General features: G+C 42.9%; 1 protein-coding gene across 1 annotated transcript; it reads right to left on the bottom strand.

The window, feature by feature from the left end:
* Nucleotides 1-3,984: 3,984 nt before the first annotated feature.
* Nucleotides 3,985-18,969, bottom strand: LOC123501409 (microfibril-associated glycoprotein 4-like). The gene is made up of 4 exons (XM_045250231.1): nucleotides 18,651-18,969; nucleotides 17,961-18,403; nucleotides 17,182-17,283; nucleotides 3,985-5,963 (listed from the first exon to the last, which is right to left on the bottom strand). The coding sequence occupies exons 1-4, from the start codon at nucleotides 18,939-18,941 to the stop codon at nucleotides 5,798-5,800; spliced, it is 1,002 nt and encodes a 333-aa protein (XP_045106166.1). The 5' UTR covers nucleotides 18,942-18,969; the 3' UTR covers nucleotides 3,985-5,797.
* Nucleotides 18,970-20,435: the final 1,466 nt, after the last annotated feature.

Below are 20,435 nucleotides of genomic sequence, written 5' to 3'. Positions count from 1 at the left end.
TTGATAAGCTAAACTATTCCTTAGTGTCAAAGTGTCAACATAGCTTTTAAATTTACAGGGAAGATTGGCCCAATTTAGGCATGAAATAGATTCTGTACATGCATCAATAATTACTAAATGGACAATATCCAACACAACAAATAACCTAAAGAGGGCCCAGGGCCAGCATGACCCGACCTCCTCCCTTGAATACATTATTGCAGCAATAAAGTTATAAATCAATCAATCATACTCAGGAGTCAGAGAGAGAAACTCAAATGATAGTTTCTTCGTGACCTTGGCTGAGAAAGACAATGTGCTCAGAGAATATCTTGTGACAGAAATCACTTGAAACTAACTCCTACTCTGATATAACAAATAAAGTGTTTTTACCGTAAGAGCTTTTCTGTGATCATCAAACCACCTGTGCCACTAATGGGTGGAAGCTTAACAGCGCTTCCTACATATACTCTTCAAGTATGCCTACAGGCGCTATAGGCCATAACATCAAACCAACTATCATTGTATCATATAACTTGGGTCACTGTACCAACACTATTCAATTATTCCTGACTACGCTTATTACACAGTATAAAGATGTACCTACACCATTCCCTGTGCAATGTATTTTATGAATGGTGTTCTTATGAAAAACTTAAGTACTATGTTCCCTTGTGCTTCAAAACACTGGCTGGACATCCATGGATAGATGACCAGCTGTATCCATCTGCCTTTTGTTTGTAAACAAGGCCTGTGCAGCTCAGACTGTACGGCTAGATGTTCGCGGACACCGCACCAACCGCAGCCAAAAAGAGAGTGGTGGCTCAGAGGGTGGGGCGTATCTTCATTGATGTTCTCTTCAGGGAGTAGTGGTGGCCTCTCCAGTTATACCAGTTGATGCCATCAGCGTAGGAGGTGTGGTTGCCCACATGTTGGTAACCGTTCAGGTTAGAACTGTGGCAATCAGTATACCAATAAGCACCCCGGAATCTGAAAGGAATAGTTCCAAGCGGTGAATAATGCAAATACATTACATTCTTGCATACAGCACAGTAACCTTTGACCTGTTGGCACATATTCCATGGAAGGTGTTACAGTTCACAAAATGTAAGTAGTATGCAGTAATGATTTATCTACCTAATGCATGTGTTATGCCCTTACAACACTGCTTAGAATCACAAAGAAATTGAACTGAAGGCAAGATCAGATATTCGCGAATGAGAGGCCCTAGTTGTAGGTTGGATCTGTCAACGAGGATAGATTACAATGTTTTCTACATCTAGACTGCAATAATCGTCAGGTTCAAAGTCTAGTTTACTGATATTTAATTTTTGTGTCGGTCACTACATGGCTTTATCACTCCAGCATTAAGATAAATAATCTTGCCAAAACTCACAAAGACACTTTGAGTTACTTCTCTCCACCGCTCTCTTGACTAGCTTCTTTCTGTTACAGACTATTGAACTAGATAGATGGTAACAAGAAATATTACTATTTGTTTTAGGTCTCTTGAAAAGCATTGTGTTATGACAGCACTCATCATGTCAACTCATGTGACAATAATTAAGATGGAAGCAGGAAGGATTAACAAAATATTTCACACTTTTTTACGACTGAGTTTTCCGCCTCTTGACCTAAGGAAGAAGCTTATCAGGTCGTCACCTCAATGGATTAAATCGCTCTCTCTCTCTCACTCTCTCTCTCACTCTCTCTCTCTCTCTCTCTCTCTCTCTCTCTCTCTCTCTCTCTCTCTCTCTCTCTCTCTCTCTCTCTCTTCATCTTATTTGCATTTCTGTTCTTCTTATTTGTTCTTGAAACTTTTATTTTCTGTATAAATTACATTAGGCAGAACAATAAGTTTACTGAAACTACTTCCTGTACTACTACTACTACTGCTACTGCTACTGCTACTACTACTACTACTACTAATAATAATAATAATAATAATAATAATAATAATGATAGTGAGAGGCATGAATTAAAGAAATTATTTGATAAAAAAATGTTATATTCAATATTCAGTCCAGCCTCCCTGGTGAGTAATAACGCTTTGAAGGCGGTCTGGTAGAGAAGTTACTAATCGTTGCGTTAATCCAGGTCGTGTGTGTGTGTGTGTGTGTGTGTGTGTGTGTGCGTGCGTGCGTGCTAGTGTGCGTACGTGCTTGTGTGCGTGTGTGAACGCGTGCGTATGTAGGATTTATTTTTGCCCTCTTCACGCCTGCACTTATGGGACCTGTCATATTTAAACTCTAATTTGAGAGGTGCTTTCAGTTGCCATACAATATTTTCCGGTATCGAGAAGGGAAGTAAGTTGATTTGATGAGTTCAGTTTTTTTCCCCGTAATGCCACCATTTCTCAAAAAGCTCAGGTCATCAAACAGGCACACGCACGCACACATACACACATACGCACGCGTTCACACACGCACACAAGCACGTACGCACACTAGCACGCACACACACACACACACACACACACACACACACACACACACACACACACACACACACACACACACACACACAACGATTAGTAACTTTTCTACCAGACCGCCTTCAAAGCGTTATTACTCACCAGGGAGGCTGGACTGAATATTGAATATAACATTTTATATCAAATAATTTCTTTAATTCATGCCTTTCACTATCATTATTATTATTATTATTATTATTAGTAGTAGTAGTAGTAGTATCATTATTATTATTATTATTATTAGTAGTAGTAGTAGTAGTCGTAAAAGTAGTAGAAATAGTAAGTAAAAGTAAGAGTAGTAGTAGTAGAAGTAGCAGTAGTCAGTAGTAGTAGTAGTAGTAGTAGTAGTAGTAGTGGTAGTAGTAATAGATGTAGTAGAAATAGTGGTAAAAGTAGTAGTAGTAGTAGTAGTAGTAGTAGTAGTAGTAGTAGTAGTAGTAGTAGTAGTAGTAGTAGTTGTTGTTGTTGTTGTTGTTGTTGTTGTTGTTGTTGTTGTTGTTGTTGTTGTTGTTGTTGTTGTTGTTGTTGTTGTTGTAGCAGTAGCAGTAGCAGTAGCAGTAGCAGTAGTAGTAGTAGTAATGGTACAGGAAGTAGTTTCAGTAAACTTATTGTTCTGCCTAATGTAAATTATATAGAAAATAAAAGTTTCAAGAACAAATAAGAAGAACAGAAATGCAAGTAAGATGAAGAGAGAGAGAGAGAGAGAGAGAGAGAGAGAGAGAGAGAGAGAGAGAGAGAGAGAGAGAGAGAAAAAAAATTACCATACTAATTATTGATAAAAAATATAATAAAACAATTTTAATAATCGTAATTATAATAATAATAATAATGTCATAAAGCACTAAAATTGTAGTAGTAGTAGTAGTAGTACTAGTAGTAGTAGTAGTAGTAGTAGTAGTAGTTGTAGTAGCAAAAATAATAACTGAAAATCATATAACAATATTCATAATAACAATGATAATTGTGTGTGTGTGTGTGTGTGTGTGTGAGAGAGAGAGAGAGAGAGAGAGAGAGAGAGAGAGAGAGAGAGAGAGAGAGAGAGTGATTTAATCCATTAAGGTGACGACCTGATAAGCTTCTTCCTTAGGTCAAGAGGCGGAAGACTCAAAGTCGTAAAAAGTGTGAAATATTTTATTAATCCTTCCTGCTTCCATCACTACCACTGCTACCACCACCACCACCACCACCACCACCTTGAAGTCTTTCATATTTGTAAACTCTACTATACAATATCAATATATGAATATCATATTGATTTCAATAGTAAAATTTCAATGCTGAAAAGGAAATATTAAATCTCTCTCTCTCTCTCTCTCTCTCTCTCTCTCTCTCTCTCTCTCTCTCTCTCTCTCTCTCTCTCTCTCTATATATATATATATATATATATATATATATATATATATATATATATATATATATATATATATATATATATATATATACATGAAGGATGAGGGTGGAGGAGGAGGAGGATGAGGGTGGTATATAGTAGTAGTAGTAGTAGGAGGAGGAGGAGGAGGAGGAGGAGGAGGAGGAGGAGGAGGAGGAGGAGGAGGAGGAGGAGGAGGAGAAGGAGGAGGAGGAGGAGGAGGAGGAGGAGGAGAAAGAGGAAGATCAGAGAGATTGCTATGCTACATTTGCTACGTGAATTGAGAAAATTAAATAAAAATAAAGATCAGACACACACACACACACACACACACACACACACACACTGGGGTGGTGACATTCTGAGGTCACGGGGAGGGACAGGGCATGGACCAGGAGGGGAGGGTCAAGTGGGTGGAGCTTTAAGGTTTAGTTTTTGAGGGAGTTTAACCAATCCAAGGGAACCAGAAGCCTTCACCTGGTGTAGATCTGCCAGATACTCGTATCTCTACTGCAAAATATATGGGCTAAGACTGGCAAGGAGTTTACAGGCCCCAACTGTACATATGCTTAGCTATATGTGTTGAATCCTTTACTCTATTGTTAATTATTTAAGTACCAGTTTGACGCATTATGCGTAAGAAATTTAATAAAACAAAAACCCGTGACTACACAAGCGAAGCTGATGTTTTCGTGAATCATGATTGTTGTCTCATACTTTCGAATGCCCTAAAGTAGTCCATCAAATAAAGCTGTACTACCGTAAAGTAGTACATCAATATAGCTGTATTCATCCTCTGCAGCATTGCTTCTCAAACTTTTCAAACTTACGGAACATTTTCGCATTTCTGGTATTCGGCAGAACCCCCTACAGTCCCGTCAACCAATATAGGTAGAACCCCCTACATGTCATTCCAGGCGCTAAATTGACGTGTACTTCACGTAGTCTCTCTCTCTCTCTCTCTCTCTCTCTCTCTCTCTCTCTCTCTCATTTGCAACGGAAGTGGCACAGCCTATTATACTATCAATCAGGGGCCACCAATCTAGGGAAATTTTGGGGGAAAAGATTGGTTGTGGTGACGCTCGAGCTGGTATGCCGTTCTTGTTGCCTCTCGACTTGTCCAGGTACCTGTGTAAAACATGCTCTGAAGCGACTGTATACAAACTAAGGCTTGTTGATAAGCTAAGCTATTCCTTAGTGTCAGAGTGTCAACATAGCTTTTAAATTTACAGGGAAGATTGGCCAAATTTAGGCATGAAATAGATTCTGTACATGCATCAATAATTACTAAATGGACAATATCCAACACAACAAATAACCAAAAGAGGGCCCAGGGCCAGCATGACCCGACCTCCTCCCTTGAATACATTATTGCAGCAATAAAGTTATAAATCAATCAATCATACTCAGGAGTCAGAGAGAGAAACTCAAATGATAGTTTCTTCGTGACCTTGGCTGAGAAAGACAATGTGCTCAGAGAATATCTTGTGACAGAAATCACTTGAAACTAACTTCTACTCTGATATAACAAATAAAGTGCTTTTACCGTAAGAGCTTTTCTGTGATCATCAAACCACCTGTGCCACTAATGGGTGGAAGCTTAACAGCGCTTCCTACATATACTCTTCAAGTATGCCTACAGGCGCTATAGGCCATAACATCAAACCAACTATCATTGTGTCATATAACTTTCGTCACTGCACCAACACTATTCAATTATTCCTGACTACGCTTATTACACAGTATAAAGATGTACCTACACCATTCCCTGTGCAATGTATTTTATGAATGGTGTTCTTATGAAAAACTTAAGCACTATGTTCCCTTGTGCTTCAAAACACTGGCTGGACATCCATGGATAGATGACCAGCTGTATCCATCCGCCTTTTGTTTGTAAACAAGGCCTGTGCAGCTCAGACTGTACGGCTAGATGTTCGCGGACACCGCACCAACCGCAGCCAAAAGAGAGTGGTGGCTCAGAAGGTGGGGCGTATCTTCATTGATGTTCTCTTCAGGGAGTAGTGGTGGCCTCTCCAGTTATACCAGTTGATGCCATCAGCGTAGGAGGTGTGGTTGCCCACATGTTGGTAACCGTTCAGGTTAGAACTGTGGCAATCAGTATACCAATAAGCACCCCGGAATCTGAAAGGAATAGTTCCAAGTGGTGAATAATGCAAATACATTACATTCTTGCATCCAGCACAGTAACCTTTGACCTGTTGGCACATATTCCATGGAAGGTGTTGCAGTTCACAAAATGTAAGTAGTATGCAGTAATGATTTATCTACCTAATGCATGTGTTATGCCCTTACAACACTGCTTAGAATCACAAAGAAATTGAACTGAAGGCAAGATCAGATGTTCGCGAATGAGAGGCCCTAGTTGTAGGTTGGATCTGTCAACGAGGATAGATTACAATGTTTTCTACATCTAGACTGCAATAATGGTCAGTTTCAAAGTCTAGTTTACTGATATTTAATTTTTGTCTTGGTCACTACATGGCTTTATCACTCCAGCATTAAGATAAATAATCTTGCCAAAACTCACAAAGACACCTTGAGTTACTTCTCTCCACCGCTCTCTTGACTAGCTTCTTTCTGTTACAGACTATTGAACTAGATAGATGGTAACAAGAAATATTACTATTTGTTTTAGGTCTCTTGAAAAGCATTGTGTTATGACAGCACTCATCATGTCAACTCATGTGACAATGTTTGCGATGCATTGTTGTTGGAGTTGTATCTTTACAAGATACGATATGCTTCTCATAGCAAAGAGAGGCTGTCCTTGGTGACAGGAAGGAGAATGTCAGTTTTATGCTATTCTCCGCGCACGCTGGATCTGTGTTCTCTAACTACTCACAATAAACCTTTCCTTTCTCTGATTAAGAAAACCAAATAATAATTGCTGTACAGTTTCCTAATGTAGCATTAATCTTTGCAGACGCGTTAAGATTTTGTGCTGTATCATATTCTCTAAAAAAATGTAAGAGCTTGGTACACCATGTGACTATATTTTGTTCTATATAATGATGTTAGTCGTATAAACTTAAGTAACTATATAGAAATACCATGGCAAAATAACAACAGAAAAATACTGAAAGGAGTAAAACCATGGTAAATCAATATATACATCGTAATACTCGTATAGTGTTTTGAGACGACTATGCTGTACTGCTAGATGATGCTGTCAAACACTGAAAACTCGCCTGTTTGGGTCTTGTTATAAAGCACTAAAGCAAGAGTAAAGCACATTAGTGCAGATAAACTATAAAATATGATATCAAATACATTATAAACAAAAAAAAATTTAAACCGAGTGAATGCGAGTGATGTACAGCGGCGGTGTAGTAGGGACGTGTAGGTATAGCGGCTCAGCGGGATGCTCACACAGCGTCTCTTAACCAATACTATTTTAGTAAGGATTCATCATATTTGACAAAAAGCCATAACAATTGCCTCCTCTATAACTTTGGTCTCTGAAAATTTTTTTGTGTCTCTTAAGGAAATCCATTTTTGTCTCAATAAGGAAAGAAGAATAAATGTTACACCTGGCAGCGATTATGAGGCTGACCCCATCCATACTAGCGTAGAATGTATCAAACATGAATAGACGGATAAAAATTTGGGATCTCCAAAGTTGTTGATGTGTATGGTTTTCTAATGTATCGCGTACTGTTTATCCACATGTACTTTGAATGTTTCTTCAAGGAAGTCAGGACAGGGATATAGTACTTGAAGTTATATGTACCCCATTAAGGTTATAGCTTCTCTGAGTCTGACAGCCCAGAGCTGCTGATTGCTTCCAGGGAGACACACCCAATGTCTATGATTTAAGCTGATAATTAGCTATCTGAGAATTAACTTTAGGATCAGAGGGAGGAAAAGGTTAATTATAGGCTAGGAAATGCGGCGAAACATTTGCACCAGTCACCCTCACTGGAGTGGCGTCCACCACATCTCACCAAACACACACCAGCACCGCTACTAGCATAATAAAAATTTTCTTTTAATCTAGGTAAATTGTTGAAAAATAAATTGTTCGACAATAAATTATGTGAAACCATCTATTCGAAAAATAAAACCTCAAATTATCCATCCATCGAATAGTAAATTGCTCGTTGTGCTTCGAAACACTCACCTTATCTGTTAGTCTTCCAGGGACCAGGACTTTCTCTCTATCTTGAACTACTCTCTGTATGTGTAGCCCTCATTTTTCTTCCTATAGCAACAATATTAATTGCCAGTAGCCTTGTCTTAAAGTCTTTCCTTATTGTTAATTACTACTCGTTACTGGATTGTATATTGTTGATATTGTAAATTTATAGGATTCCCCAGATGGGAACCGCCTTGTCGTGGTGGGGGCTTGCGTGCCCTGTGACCTGGCGAGCTAGGCTAGAGGGGCTTAGGCCCCTGCTCTGCCCTTTCGAGGGGAGAGGGCTACCCATGCTAGTAAGGTCGCCAGTGAGGGGCCAGACTAAATGGTTCCTACGTAGGCTGCCAGTGGACCAGCGGAGCCACCCGCTGGAGGGATCGCCCAATAGGGGCCGTCCTGTGCTGGATGGTTGGGTGTCCAGGCTGGGATGCTTTGGGAGGGGTCTCAGCTCTGTCGTGGACAAACATTCGTATCATGTGGGGCCTTTTTAAAACGACTGGTCCGCATGGGGACGAGGTACCCGTCCACGGCAGCCAGCGCTCCTCCCATTGTAGTCCCAGTAGGTGGTTTCCTTGCCCTGGAGCCAATTTTTTGTGTAACTTTATACATATGGTTAAACACAAAAAACTTTCAGGTTCTCGTGAGGTGGCTGACCTGGCCCGCGAGACGTCATCTTCAGGTCTGAGTGGGAAGGAGGATTCCCCTCCACAAGGGCCTCCCACAGCAGTCTCCTGTTCTGGGAGTTCTTCTGAGGGACGCATTTCTGCTGCATGTGACTCCCTTTTGATGGTAAATGTTAATCCATCATTTTCTTATCACGCCTTGCACTCACTTCTCAAGGTGTATGGCACGGTTCTCGCATTCGACTTGTTTATGATAAGGACTTTCCTTCTAACCGCTGCTATGTAACGTTTCTGTCATGTGATGAAGCCCGTTTGGCTTATGAACATGTAGCATCTCTGCCCTTGCTGGCTCTGGCTTTAAGACAGAACTTCTCCAGTCTCGCAATATTTCAGACAGTGACACGGACTACATCCCAAATCTTTTGACCACCATTCAGAGAATTCAGTTCCTGAAGTCCGCCAGATCCCGCCTCCACGTTGGTTTGTGGCGTACTATAGAAATGGGCGGGAATTTCATCCATGCCTCCCGGTACCTGTCCAAAGAGATCGGCACGATTCCTGAGGGAAACCTCAAGAAATACGGGAAGGGGTGCTCGTGCGAGCTAAAGATATTACGCAGGCAAGGATGTTGCAACATCTCCCATGCCCTTCTGACAGCATGTTTGAGACTGTTAAGGCTCATCCCACCTTTAATTATAGTAAAGGTTGTGTGTACAGTCAGGATCTTTATGAATTTCCTGAAGAGGAAATACTGGCAATGTGTCCTAACTCAGTCCAAAAGGTGACTAAGATGAGGAACTCCTCCAACATGGTCCTACTCACCTTTTTTGGTTTCACCCTCCCTGACCGTGTTAATATCGGTCCTATCAATCTTAGGGTGAGGCGTTTTGTTTCTCGCCCTCTTCAGTGTTTCTCATGCTATGGGTACGGTCACGGCAAAAGCTCCTGTAAGGAAGCTTCTCGATGTGGTAATTGCTCTGCACTAGACTCACATTCTGAGGAGCATTGCAATGCTGCTGCTTATTGTTTCCATTGCCGTGATGCTCACCAGGTACGTTCCAGGCAATGCCCAGGTATCGCCTGGAGCAGGACATTCTACAGCTTGCTAACAGTCAGTTCATCAGCCTTGGTAGCGCCCGCCGTGAACTCCTGTACCGCCAGAAGGACGGTACTGGTGCGACATCCTATGCTTCATTGGCCGCTCGCTCTTCAGCTGAGTCTGCCGGTCCGAAGACAACTCCTGCTACCTCTCGCTCTGTTGGGGCGGGTGGTCCTGTTCATCTGGCCAATAGGTTTGCCCTTTTGTCCGATGACTCAGTTGAGTCATCTCTAGAAGTGACGAGAATAATACGGACTTGACCAAAGTCACCCATGTAGTGGATGTCCATTTGCCACCTGTATCGCCTAAGCCTTTGAAGGGCCTGACCAAACGGCACCGCGGCTCTGCGGAGTCGATAGATTTAGCTCAGCCTAAGCAATCTAAGGTTTCTCCCGGTGCACATGATCGTGAGTCCTCCAGGGACCGCTCTGCAATGGTAGCTCCAGTAGTTTCTGTCCAGCCTTCTGTGACGCCCTCCGTCTCAGATCGGGCTTCTTGTGATGAGGACGGTCTTAGCATGGAGACGTCCGATGATATTGTCACAGCCGTCCCTCGTGGACCCGCTGTGTCAAAAAGTGCAGTCCAGCCTGACCCTCGTCCTCCGATGACCGGTAGGAGTGATGATGGTTCGCATCACTCACCGGTAGGCCGAAAGGCTGCGGTCCAACGACCCGGCACATCTCAACTCCCGGTGTCTTCTCGTCGTTTGATTATTTCTAGTCAGGTGAGTCACGGGCAGCCCCTTCAAAAGGCTCGCCCGTCCACTGCACCTAAATAGTCATCTTCAAGCTTCTACAGTGGAACTGTAGAGGCCTTCGCGCCTCGTGGGGAACTCCGAGTTTTACTGTCGGAGTTCTCTCCAGCCTGTGTAGCTCTACAAGAGACTATGCTAGGTGATAGTACTTATTCTAGTCCTCCTGGCTATCGTGCCTTTTTAGCACTCCTTTCCTGACCAGGGCCACCACGGTGGCACAGCTATTCTAGTCCGTCAGGATATACCTGTTGTCCCTTGCAACTCAACTCTCCCTTCAGGTGGTTGCTGTTAAGGTCTTTATGGGACGATCCTACACCATTTGCAGTTTATATCTCCTCCTCGGCTTCCTGTCTCCAGGGGTGAGCTTGACGGCCTGGTGCGTCAGCTGACTCCGCCTTTTCTTTGTTGGGAGATTTTAACGGCCGTCACCCATTGTGGGATGAAGGTGCTAGTAATCCTCGTGGGGTTTTAATCGGTTCTTTTATTGAGGATGAGGGATTGGAGGTTTTAAATTCTGGGGATGTTACACATTTCCACAGTCCTACTGGGACTTTTACAGCTATCGATCTTTCTCTGTGTACATCTAATTCTTTCTTTGGTTTTAATTGGCGGGTTCTACCGGATTTACACGGTAATGATCACTTTCCTATATTATTGGAATCTATGAATTCTGAGCCACAGTCCCGGCCCCCACGCTGGGTTTTGGACAAGGCAGATTGGACTCAATTCCCTGACCTTAGCTCTTTTATCCGTCCGTTGCCTGAATTTTAAATTGTGCTGAGATTGTTCATTATTTTACCGATTTTTTCATTTCAGTAGCGCTTCAGATCATCCCTAGGACATCCAGTCGCTTTACTAAGTATCCCGTTTCTTGGTGGAACGCAGCATGCACTAAAGCTGTGAAAGAAAAACGGGCAGCTTTCTCTCGTCTCCGGCGACATCCTGGGGACCCGCAGTGACTGGAAGCTTTTCGGCGCTGTCGAGATCGTGCCCGCCGCGTTTTGAAAGAGGCACAAAGAGCCTCTTGGAAAGCCTATGTCTCTTCCATTAACGCCCGCACCCTCTTACGGATGTCTTTAACAAAGTCCGCCGAATTGCTGGGAAGTATTCTGCTCCCCCTCCACCGGTTTTGTTGTCAGCTGGGCGAACGGTGGCAGACCCTAGGACTGTCGCCGACCTCTTCGCGGAGCACTTTGCCAGTGTTTCCCGGAGGCATCCTGCAGCCCCGGGCGCACGTCACCGCCAGAGAATGGAATCTCTCGGCATAAATTTTTCTTCCACTGGAGGGGAGTCCTATAATGTCCCTTCTCTGCCTCCGAGTTGCGGACTGCTTTGTCCCAGTGTCATGACTCTTCTCCTGGCCCAGATGATATTCCTTATGCCTTCTTGCGCCACATGTCTGACAGTGCTTTTAACATTTTATTAAATCTTTATAATATGATTTGGCATACCGGTGACTTTCCATCTTCTTGGGCTGTCGCAGTGGTTCTCCCATTTCCGAAGCCTGGGAAAGATAATCTTCAGGCTACGAACTACCGTCCTATATCTTTGACATCCTGCATTTGTAAAGTATTAGAAAAGATGGTAAATGTTAGACTCGTGTGGTACTTGGAGAGGGGAAAGTACTTGTCATCGGTACAGTACGGCTTCCGAAAGATGAGGTCTACTACTGATGTTCTTTTATCCTTAGTAACAGTCTTTTTTTACCTAGAGAAGGCCTACGACACCACGGCTTGGTGACATGGCATTTTACAGTCCTTGTTTTATTTTCGCCTTCGTGGTCACCTTCCTATTTTTATTCAGCAGTTTTTATCCAGACGTCTTTTACGGGTTCGAGTTGGGAGTGTTCTCTCCGAGGCTACTGCTCTAAATGATTTCTTTCGCTGCTGCTAGGATGTCACTGATTGAGCGCAAGCTCCAACTGGCGATCAATAGGGTGTCCAGTTGGGCCAACATGAACGGTTTTCAATTTTCCACCTCGAAGACCGTAGTCATGCATTTTTGTCGCAACCGTGGTGTCCATCCAGACCCTGATTTATACCTCACCAATAGACGCCTCTCATGCGTGGAGGCGACTCGATATCTTGGCTTTTTATTTGACAACCGTCTCACCTGGGTTCCCCATTTCCGTTCTCTTAAGGCGTCTTGTCGGCAGGCATTATCCCTTCTTCGGGTTTTAAGTCACACCTCTTAGGGTGCGGACAGGGACACGTTGCTGCTTCTTCACCGAACAATTATACTTCCGAAGATGGAATACGGCTGTGAGATCTACTCATCCGCAACGGATGCACGACTACGCACGCTTGACTCCGTGCATCATGCTGGGGTCCGCTTGGCTACGGGTACATTTCGGACATCTCCAATACCTAGCCTTCTAGTGGATACTGGTTTCTGGCCGCTCGACCTCCGGCGCCAGTCTTCGATGCTCCGATGTTGGTTTCGCACCCACCGTCTTCCTGATTCTGTCCCTTGTCTGTCAATATTGCGGGACTCGACCGAGTCTACCTAAACCTTTTGGCCATCGAGTCGCTAATCTCATGGCAGAATTATCTATCAACCCCACTCCTGTGTACTCTTTTTGGCTCCCACGAGTTGGCTATTGGCAGCTTCCTGTTATCTCATTCTGCCCTCCTGCCATGGATGGCAAGAAGAATTTTCTGCCAGCTCTGTCCCACACACGATTTTTAGAACACTTTTTTTTTTATCCATTTTGATGATATCTCCGTTTTTCCTGATGGTTCCAAATCCGACGCAGGCGTTGGTTTTAGTGTGGTTTTTCCCCTCTTTTTATCGGTGTGGCAGCCTTCCTTCAGTGGCGTCCGGTTTTACTGCGGAGCTGTCTGCCATAGTCCTAGCTTTACAGATAATTTTTACTCTCCGGTTTCGTCTTTTACAATTTTTAGTGACTGTCGCAGTGCTCTTACTGCTCTCTCTTGCACTGTCTCCCTTAACCCTTTGGTTTTATCAGCCCTGGAGTGGCTATATCTTCTTGCCAAACGAGGATATCGTGTTGGGTCCCTGGTCACGTAGGTGTTCCCGGGAATGAACACGCAGATCGCCTCGCTAAAGAGGCAGCAAGTCGCGCTCCATCTCCTGCCCCTGTTCCGTTTCGAGACCTATTTCATTTTATACCTGATTAATAAACAATGAGGAAAGAAAACTGTTTGGCTGGGAATGCAACATCATTCGAAAAAGTAACTCAAGTTTTGCTCAGGTGCCAGTCAGCCCACCACCACATGCTCCTGGTACCGGGACAGAGAGCCGCGTCAAAAACTCAGCTAATAGGCACTATGATCGGCAGCAATAACTGGTGCGGCTGGACAGCAGCTGCAGAGTATAAAGAACATATGTCATCTTCATTTACTCCTGAATGAGGCCCACGGATTGTCAAAGGGATCACCAGGAAGCACTGTAATAGGCCTCGTAGCCTCTCATAGATGACAATGCAACAGCTTTTTTTTTTAAACAAGCTAGCCAAGCTAGGACAACAAAGAACGTAAAAAGTCCCAATTGATTACTAGTTCCCTAAAAGATTAATAGAGTTAGCCAAAAGTCTGGGACAAATGTGTTGAAAAGTCCCTTTTTAAAGAAGTCAAGTCGTAGTCGTAGAAAGATGGAAATGCAGAAGCAGGCAGGAAGTTCCAGAGTTTACCAGAGAAAGGTATGAATGATTGAGAGGCTCGGCTAATAGTTGCATAAGCAAGCTGGACAGAATAGGGATGAGAAGAAGAAGAAAACCTTGTGCAGCGAGGCCAGAGGATGAGAGGCATGTAGTAAACAAGATAAGAAGAGCAGTTAGCATGAAAATAGTGATAAAATATAGCAAGAGATGCAACATTTCAGAGGTGAGAAAGAGGCTGAATACTGTCAGTCAGAGGAGGGGAGTTGATGAGACGAAATACTTTTGATTCCACCCTATCTAATAAAGCTGTGTGAGTGAAGCCCCACCGACATGTGAAGAGTACTCCATACAAAAGCGGATAAGGCCCTTGTACAGAGCTAGCATTTGGAAGGGAGAGAAAAATTAGCGAAGACGCCGCAGAACGCTTAACTTCATGGAAGCTGTTTTATCAGGAGAGGAGATGTGAAGTTTCTAGATTAGATTATGATTAAAGGACAGACCGACGATATTCAATGTAGAAGATGGAGATACCTGAGTGTCATTGAAGAAGAGCGGATAGTTGTCTGGAAGGTTGTGTCGAGTTGATAGATGGAAGAATTGAGTTTTTGAGGCACTAAATACTACTAAATTTTCTTTGCCGCAATAAGAAATCTTAGAAAGATCAGGACTCATACGTTCTGTGGCGTCCCTGCATGATCTGTTGACTTCCTGAAAGGTTGATAGTCTCTGAAAAGATGTGGAAAGATGTTGGGTGGTATCATTAACATAGGAATGTATAAGGCACGAAGTTTGAATAAAATCATTTTTTAAAGTCACGTTTGACTCGAATATTTGTTTCATTCTGTCAAAAACCTGTGAGAACACATTTACGTCAACAAGTACACTGGCAGTTACAAAATCATTTCAACAACGTTCTACAATGACAACTCAGCTTAATTGCTACAACGATAACTTGTCTTAATACCAGAATTACTTTTTCTTTACTCATATCTCAATCACGCCTCCTACTTAACATCATCTAGGAGCGAATTACGACTAACACAGTATAGGCACAAACAGCAGTCATCAAGGTATTATCATATCATTGTCATTACTCGTACACGTGAACGACCAAAGGGGGATGACAGCGAACTTACGTGTTTGGGGTCTTCTATAAGACAAGGGTGAGCTCGATCTTCCTCGCCTTTACCACACCACACCTTCCTCTGTAAGGTCGAAACGTAGTCTGCCCCTTCCTGAGGTGCTGGGGTGTAATCTGGGGCCTCGTTCCTTCGTCATCATCAGGAACTCTCTATGTTCTTATCTGTCCCAAGCGCCCTCACGACCCCTAGGGGTCGTACTCTCTCCGTCATGTAGGCCCAGCTCAGCATCTCTTCCATTAACGGCCGACAGTTTTGTAAACACATGTGATGTATACTTCTCACCTTTACTCCTTTATATACTCATTATGTACTATCCTTGTAATGCTGCTCCACATTTTACTCTTAATCCAGTACCTTAAACTTACGCATGCTTTGTTTCTGCGCCACGGCGATAGCATCATTAATGAATAATAGAGAGTGAGTGACAGGACAGAACCCTGAGGGACATCACTGTTAACAGGTTTAGGAGAAGAGCAGTGGCCGTCTATCACGGCAGCAATGAAATGATCGGAAAGGAAACTTTTAATAAAGTTGCAGAGAAAAGGATAGAAACTGTAGGAGGGCAATTTTGAAATCACAGCTTTGTGCCATATTCTATCAAAAGCTTTTAATGTGTCTAACGCAATAGCAAAAGTTTCACTGAAATCTCTAAAGGAAGATCCCCTAGACTCAAAAAGAAAAGGCTGAAGATCACCAGTAGAGCGGCCTTGCCGGATGTTTAAGAATGTTCCTATTGAGGATAGATTCAAATACTTAAGACAAGCAAGAGATTAAAGCTAATGGAGGGTAGTCTAAGGGATTGGAACAGTCACCCTTTCTAGGAACAGGCTGAATGTTGGTAAACTTCCAGCATGAAGGGAAGACAGAAGTCAATAGATATTGCTGAAAGAGTTTGTCCAGGCAAGGTGCAAGCACGGAAGCACATATTTTGAGAATAGGAGGGAACTCATCAGGTCCATAAGCCCACCGATGGCTTAAGCCAGCGAGGGCATGGAAAACATCATTACAAAGAACATTAATTGAAGGTATGAAATAGTCAGAGGGATGAAGACAGGGAGGGACAAACACAGAATAATCGAAGGTGGATTTGTTAATAAATGTTTGAGAGAAGAGTTCAGCTTTAGAAGCAGATGAGATGGCAGTGGTGCCACCGAAGAAAATAAAGAAGGGAAAGATGAAAAAGTAAAGTTATTGGAAATGTTTTTGGCTAGATGCCATAAGTCACGAGGGGAGTTGGAGTTGGATTTTTATATTTCCTACTTATGAAGGATTGTTTGGAAAGCTGAAGATCAGATTTGGCATGATTCTGGGCAGAAATATAAAGTGCATGAGATTAAGGCGATGCACTTTATATTTCAGTCTGTTATTCAGCTTGTCAAACACTCCTTCATAAATAGAAAATGTGAAAATCTTTCAAACTTCAACTCGCCTCGAGACTTCTGGTGTCATTCCAAAAGCACCTTGATGGCTATTACATGAATTTCCATTCTTATATTAAAATAATCCACTTGACGAGGACATGACTTGTTTTCTATTGTCATTTCATACTTCCTTTCGGTTTAAATTGTTCTCTCTTTCTAGCATTATGTACCATTACACTACCTTAAGAGTGTACGTGTTTAATTGGTTGTAACTGCACGGGAGGAACAGTGTAGAAGTTTGTATCTTTAACAGGGTAGGATATGCTTTACATATCAAGAAGGGGGATGTCTTTGGTGACTGGATGGGGAGCGTCGGATGTCACTTAGAGGGAAGCCTTCAGCCCAACGGATTGGTGTAATCTGAGGACTCACAGTAGTCAAGAAACCGCCATAATCAGCTAACTGCTGCTATCTCCATCTCTCACTCAAACAGTTATGTTTTATAATATCAATTAATTATCTTTTTGTACCATTGTGTTGTATTAAATATGTTATTTGAAAGCACTCACATATGCGATAAGTTGTATGGAAGTCGATACTCACTTTTTGGCACAGTTATCATTCCATGTGTCGTTGTCAGCGTCATGGGTGCTGAAAGCTTGGCCACTTTTTCCAGAGAGGCTGTCCCCTGCGTCGCCGCTGTACCTGTCATCACACACACACACGTGCGAGAAACAAGACAACGAGCGAGTCATATATATATATATATATATATATATATATATATATATATATATATATATATATATATATATATATATATATATGTGTGTGTGTGTGTGTGTGTGTGTGTGTGTGTGTGTGTGTGTGTGTGTGTATCTGCATGACTAAATGAATGTCAAGGCATCGATACCATTAACAATTACTGATTAACATTACATAATTATACAATGTATATATATATATATATATATATATATATATATATATATATATATATATATATATATATATATATATATATATGTGTGTGTGTGTGTGTGTGTGTGTGTGTGTATCTGCATGACTAAATGAATGACAAGGCATCGATACCATTAACAATTACTGATTAACATTACATAATTATACAATGTATGTGGAAAACAACTGATAAACTAATGTGATGCATGACACCACATATGTCCGGGCAGGGAGAAGGAAGGAGTGAAGCTAGCATATTAAATCAATATGCTTTCCAAGACACTGCTCATGTTGTAACACACGTCACAAGGCAAGGCCGAAGAGGAAAAACGGCACATTATCGCCACCTGGTATATACAAAAGAGATAGAGATAGAGAGAGAGAGAGAGAGAGAGAGAGAGAGATAGGGGTGGGAGTCTCACCTTCCAACACTGAGGCGGAACTTCGTCTCTGGTGTGCCCACGTGGAAGAATCCGTACTTAGCCCACCGATGTTCTCCCTCGTAATCGTGCAGGTCAATCCGTAGCTCCTGCAAGGTGGTGGAGGTCAGCTGGTGCAGAAGGTCAAGGCCCAGCCAGAATTCACCCTCCAGGTCGCCGAAGCCCAACCGATACTCGATCCAAGTGCGGAAGAAATCTTGGCGGACGGCATCACTGGTGCGCCGCTGAAAGACGGTCCAACCCCCGCCGTCGACGGTGTGGTCGCAAAACACGGTGACGCGGTGGTGGGGTTGCCCAGGGAAAGGGTATACCTGGCGCAGGCCGCTCCCACTGTCCCCGGAGTCCAGTAAGTCCTTGCAGTGACGTGGCCGAGACTCCCATTTGTTTACAGCAACACTGACATGCTGCACCACTTCCCTTGCATCCTGGAAAGCATAGGGCAAAGAGAGAGGCCATGTTTACGTCACACGTGGAGACGGAGCTCGGCGTCCTGCATTGCCACTCATTAACATCCAACACAAGGATGGTGACTCATTTGAGTCTCAAGCTTACATCAAAATGCATTATGGAAACCATCACAGCTCGATAGATTTAGAAGATTTTGTTTGGGATAACACTACGTCTTGTAGGAGAGCCAGACAAGGTGTAAGATACAGCGCTGATTTGACTTACCTCCACGAGGGACGCGTAACGGCTGATCTCTTGCCCCGTCCTACAGGAGTCCAGGGCGGCAGCCACGCAAGTGTCACTGTAGCCTGCGACCGTCAGTAGACTGGATAAAAGAGAGCGATCGTTCTTGAGGCCTGAACAGCTATTCTCCTCAGCAACGGGAAGCGCGCTGTTTGCCTGGGTCACGGCCACACTCATGGTGAGGAGCACAAGGAACTTCATCGCAAGTAATTGCTGTCCAGAGCAGCTAACCAAGGCGACCGTAGCGGTGAGCAGTGTGGAGCCGAGTGGCATGAATGTGGTTGCCTCGAGGCCCTCAAGACTATACTTCAAGCCTCTTTGAATATGATGAGAATAGATGCAGAGCTGTGGCACTCCTTTGGTAAGGTGTTGTGTGAACTAATATTTGTTGAAGGGCTACTTGGGTAAGGCTGCTAGTGTGCCTTTCATCAAGCCGGCATCAGATGAAGCATTGAGTGTACAGTTGATGTTCTTTTCCTGTGGAGTGGTGGGAGGGGAGTTGTGCCCTCACTGTGGAAGTAAGATATGATGCTGCCTGAGCAGGGAAGCACCAGTTTTCTTTCCTTTCTTCTTGTAGTAATGTTTCAAAACATAAAAATTAAACAGTTAGCTCTTTGTTATGTTTCATTTCTTGTGTTGTCCCTCATTGCTTTTATGCTTTTACTTGCCGTATTTGCACTCAAAGTTCCATATTGTTTGAACCTGATGATGCCTTATGTATGTATGTATGTATATATATATATATATATATATATATATATATATATATATATATATATATATATATATATATATATATATATTAGGAAATGTAAGGTGATGTACTTTAGGCAGAGAACTTTTAGGCTGCTTTTGTACGAACGGTTTTATGAGTTTTATGAAATCCACCAATGAAAGACGTGGTGCTGCACCACTGTCTCACTGGTGGCGTAGTGTTAAGGGGGATTTACACGGTCGAACACGGTTGAGCCCAGTTCGACAACTACATGTTTGAAGTGATGTTTGAGCGTGAATGGGGTATTTGGTTGTCGAGCGCGCTCAGCGAACGGCTCGATGAAAGTCAGGCTCATCTTGACTTTTGTGGGCGGGGCTTCATTGTCCAACGAACGGTTTGAGCGTGTGAATGGGTGTCGAGCATCGAACCTCAGTTGTGCTCCAAATCTACTAGAGGAAACATTAGCGAAAGAAAGAATAATGGCTGCCATTAATGAAAAGAGGAATGAGAAGGAAGTCATACTTGAATTCATACATACATATTGGGATCATCCAGCGTTATGGAAAGTTAAATCAAAAGACTATTCGAATAAAGTAGCCAGAAACAAAGGGCTGACACGACTCAGTAGATCAATGTACGGGTCTTCATCCATATGTAAATAATTACGCCAGTCATCTGGCTCTAATTTCAAATCAACATGCAAGTTGGTGTGTGAAAATTTATCTCTTTTTAGTAGCCAGTCCTTCGTCCACTTTGATCTTTTTTTTCCTTCTTAGTGCCACTGCTAAAGCAATGGCTATCAAATCGTCCTGGTCGAGGACATTTTGACGTTGTTTTAACACGAGGCACACTGAAACTCAATGTACTGTCTGAAAGCTCTTTGAGCCGTTCGACAAGCAGGTTCAACAACCGGGCTCGACGAGCCATTCGACCATGTAAACCCCCCTTTAGAGAGCGAGACGGGTGAATGGCCCATTTGACAGAGGGCGACACAAACGAGACCATGCATGACATATTTATTGATTGTAAATCTGCTTGTATTCCTTAAAATG

Source organism: Portunus trituberculatus, chromosome 9, assembly GCF_017591435.1.
Source record: "Portunus trituberculatus isolate SZX2019 chromosome 9, ASM1759143v1, whole genome shotgun sequence".
In the NCBI taxonomy this organism is placed as follows: Eukaryota; Metazoa; Arthropoda; class Malacostraca; order Decapoda; family Portunidae; genus Portunus; species Portunus trituberculatus.
The sequence above is the reverse complement of the archived record's forward strand: the minus strand, read 5'-3'. Positions and strand labels throughout refer to the sequence as shown.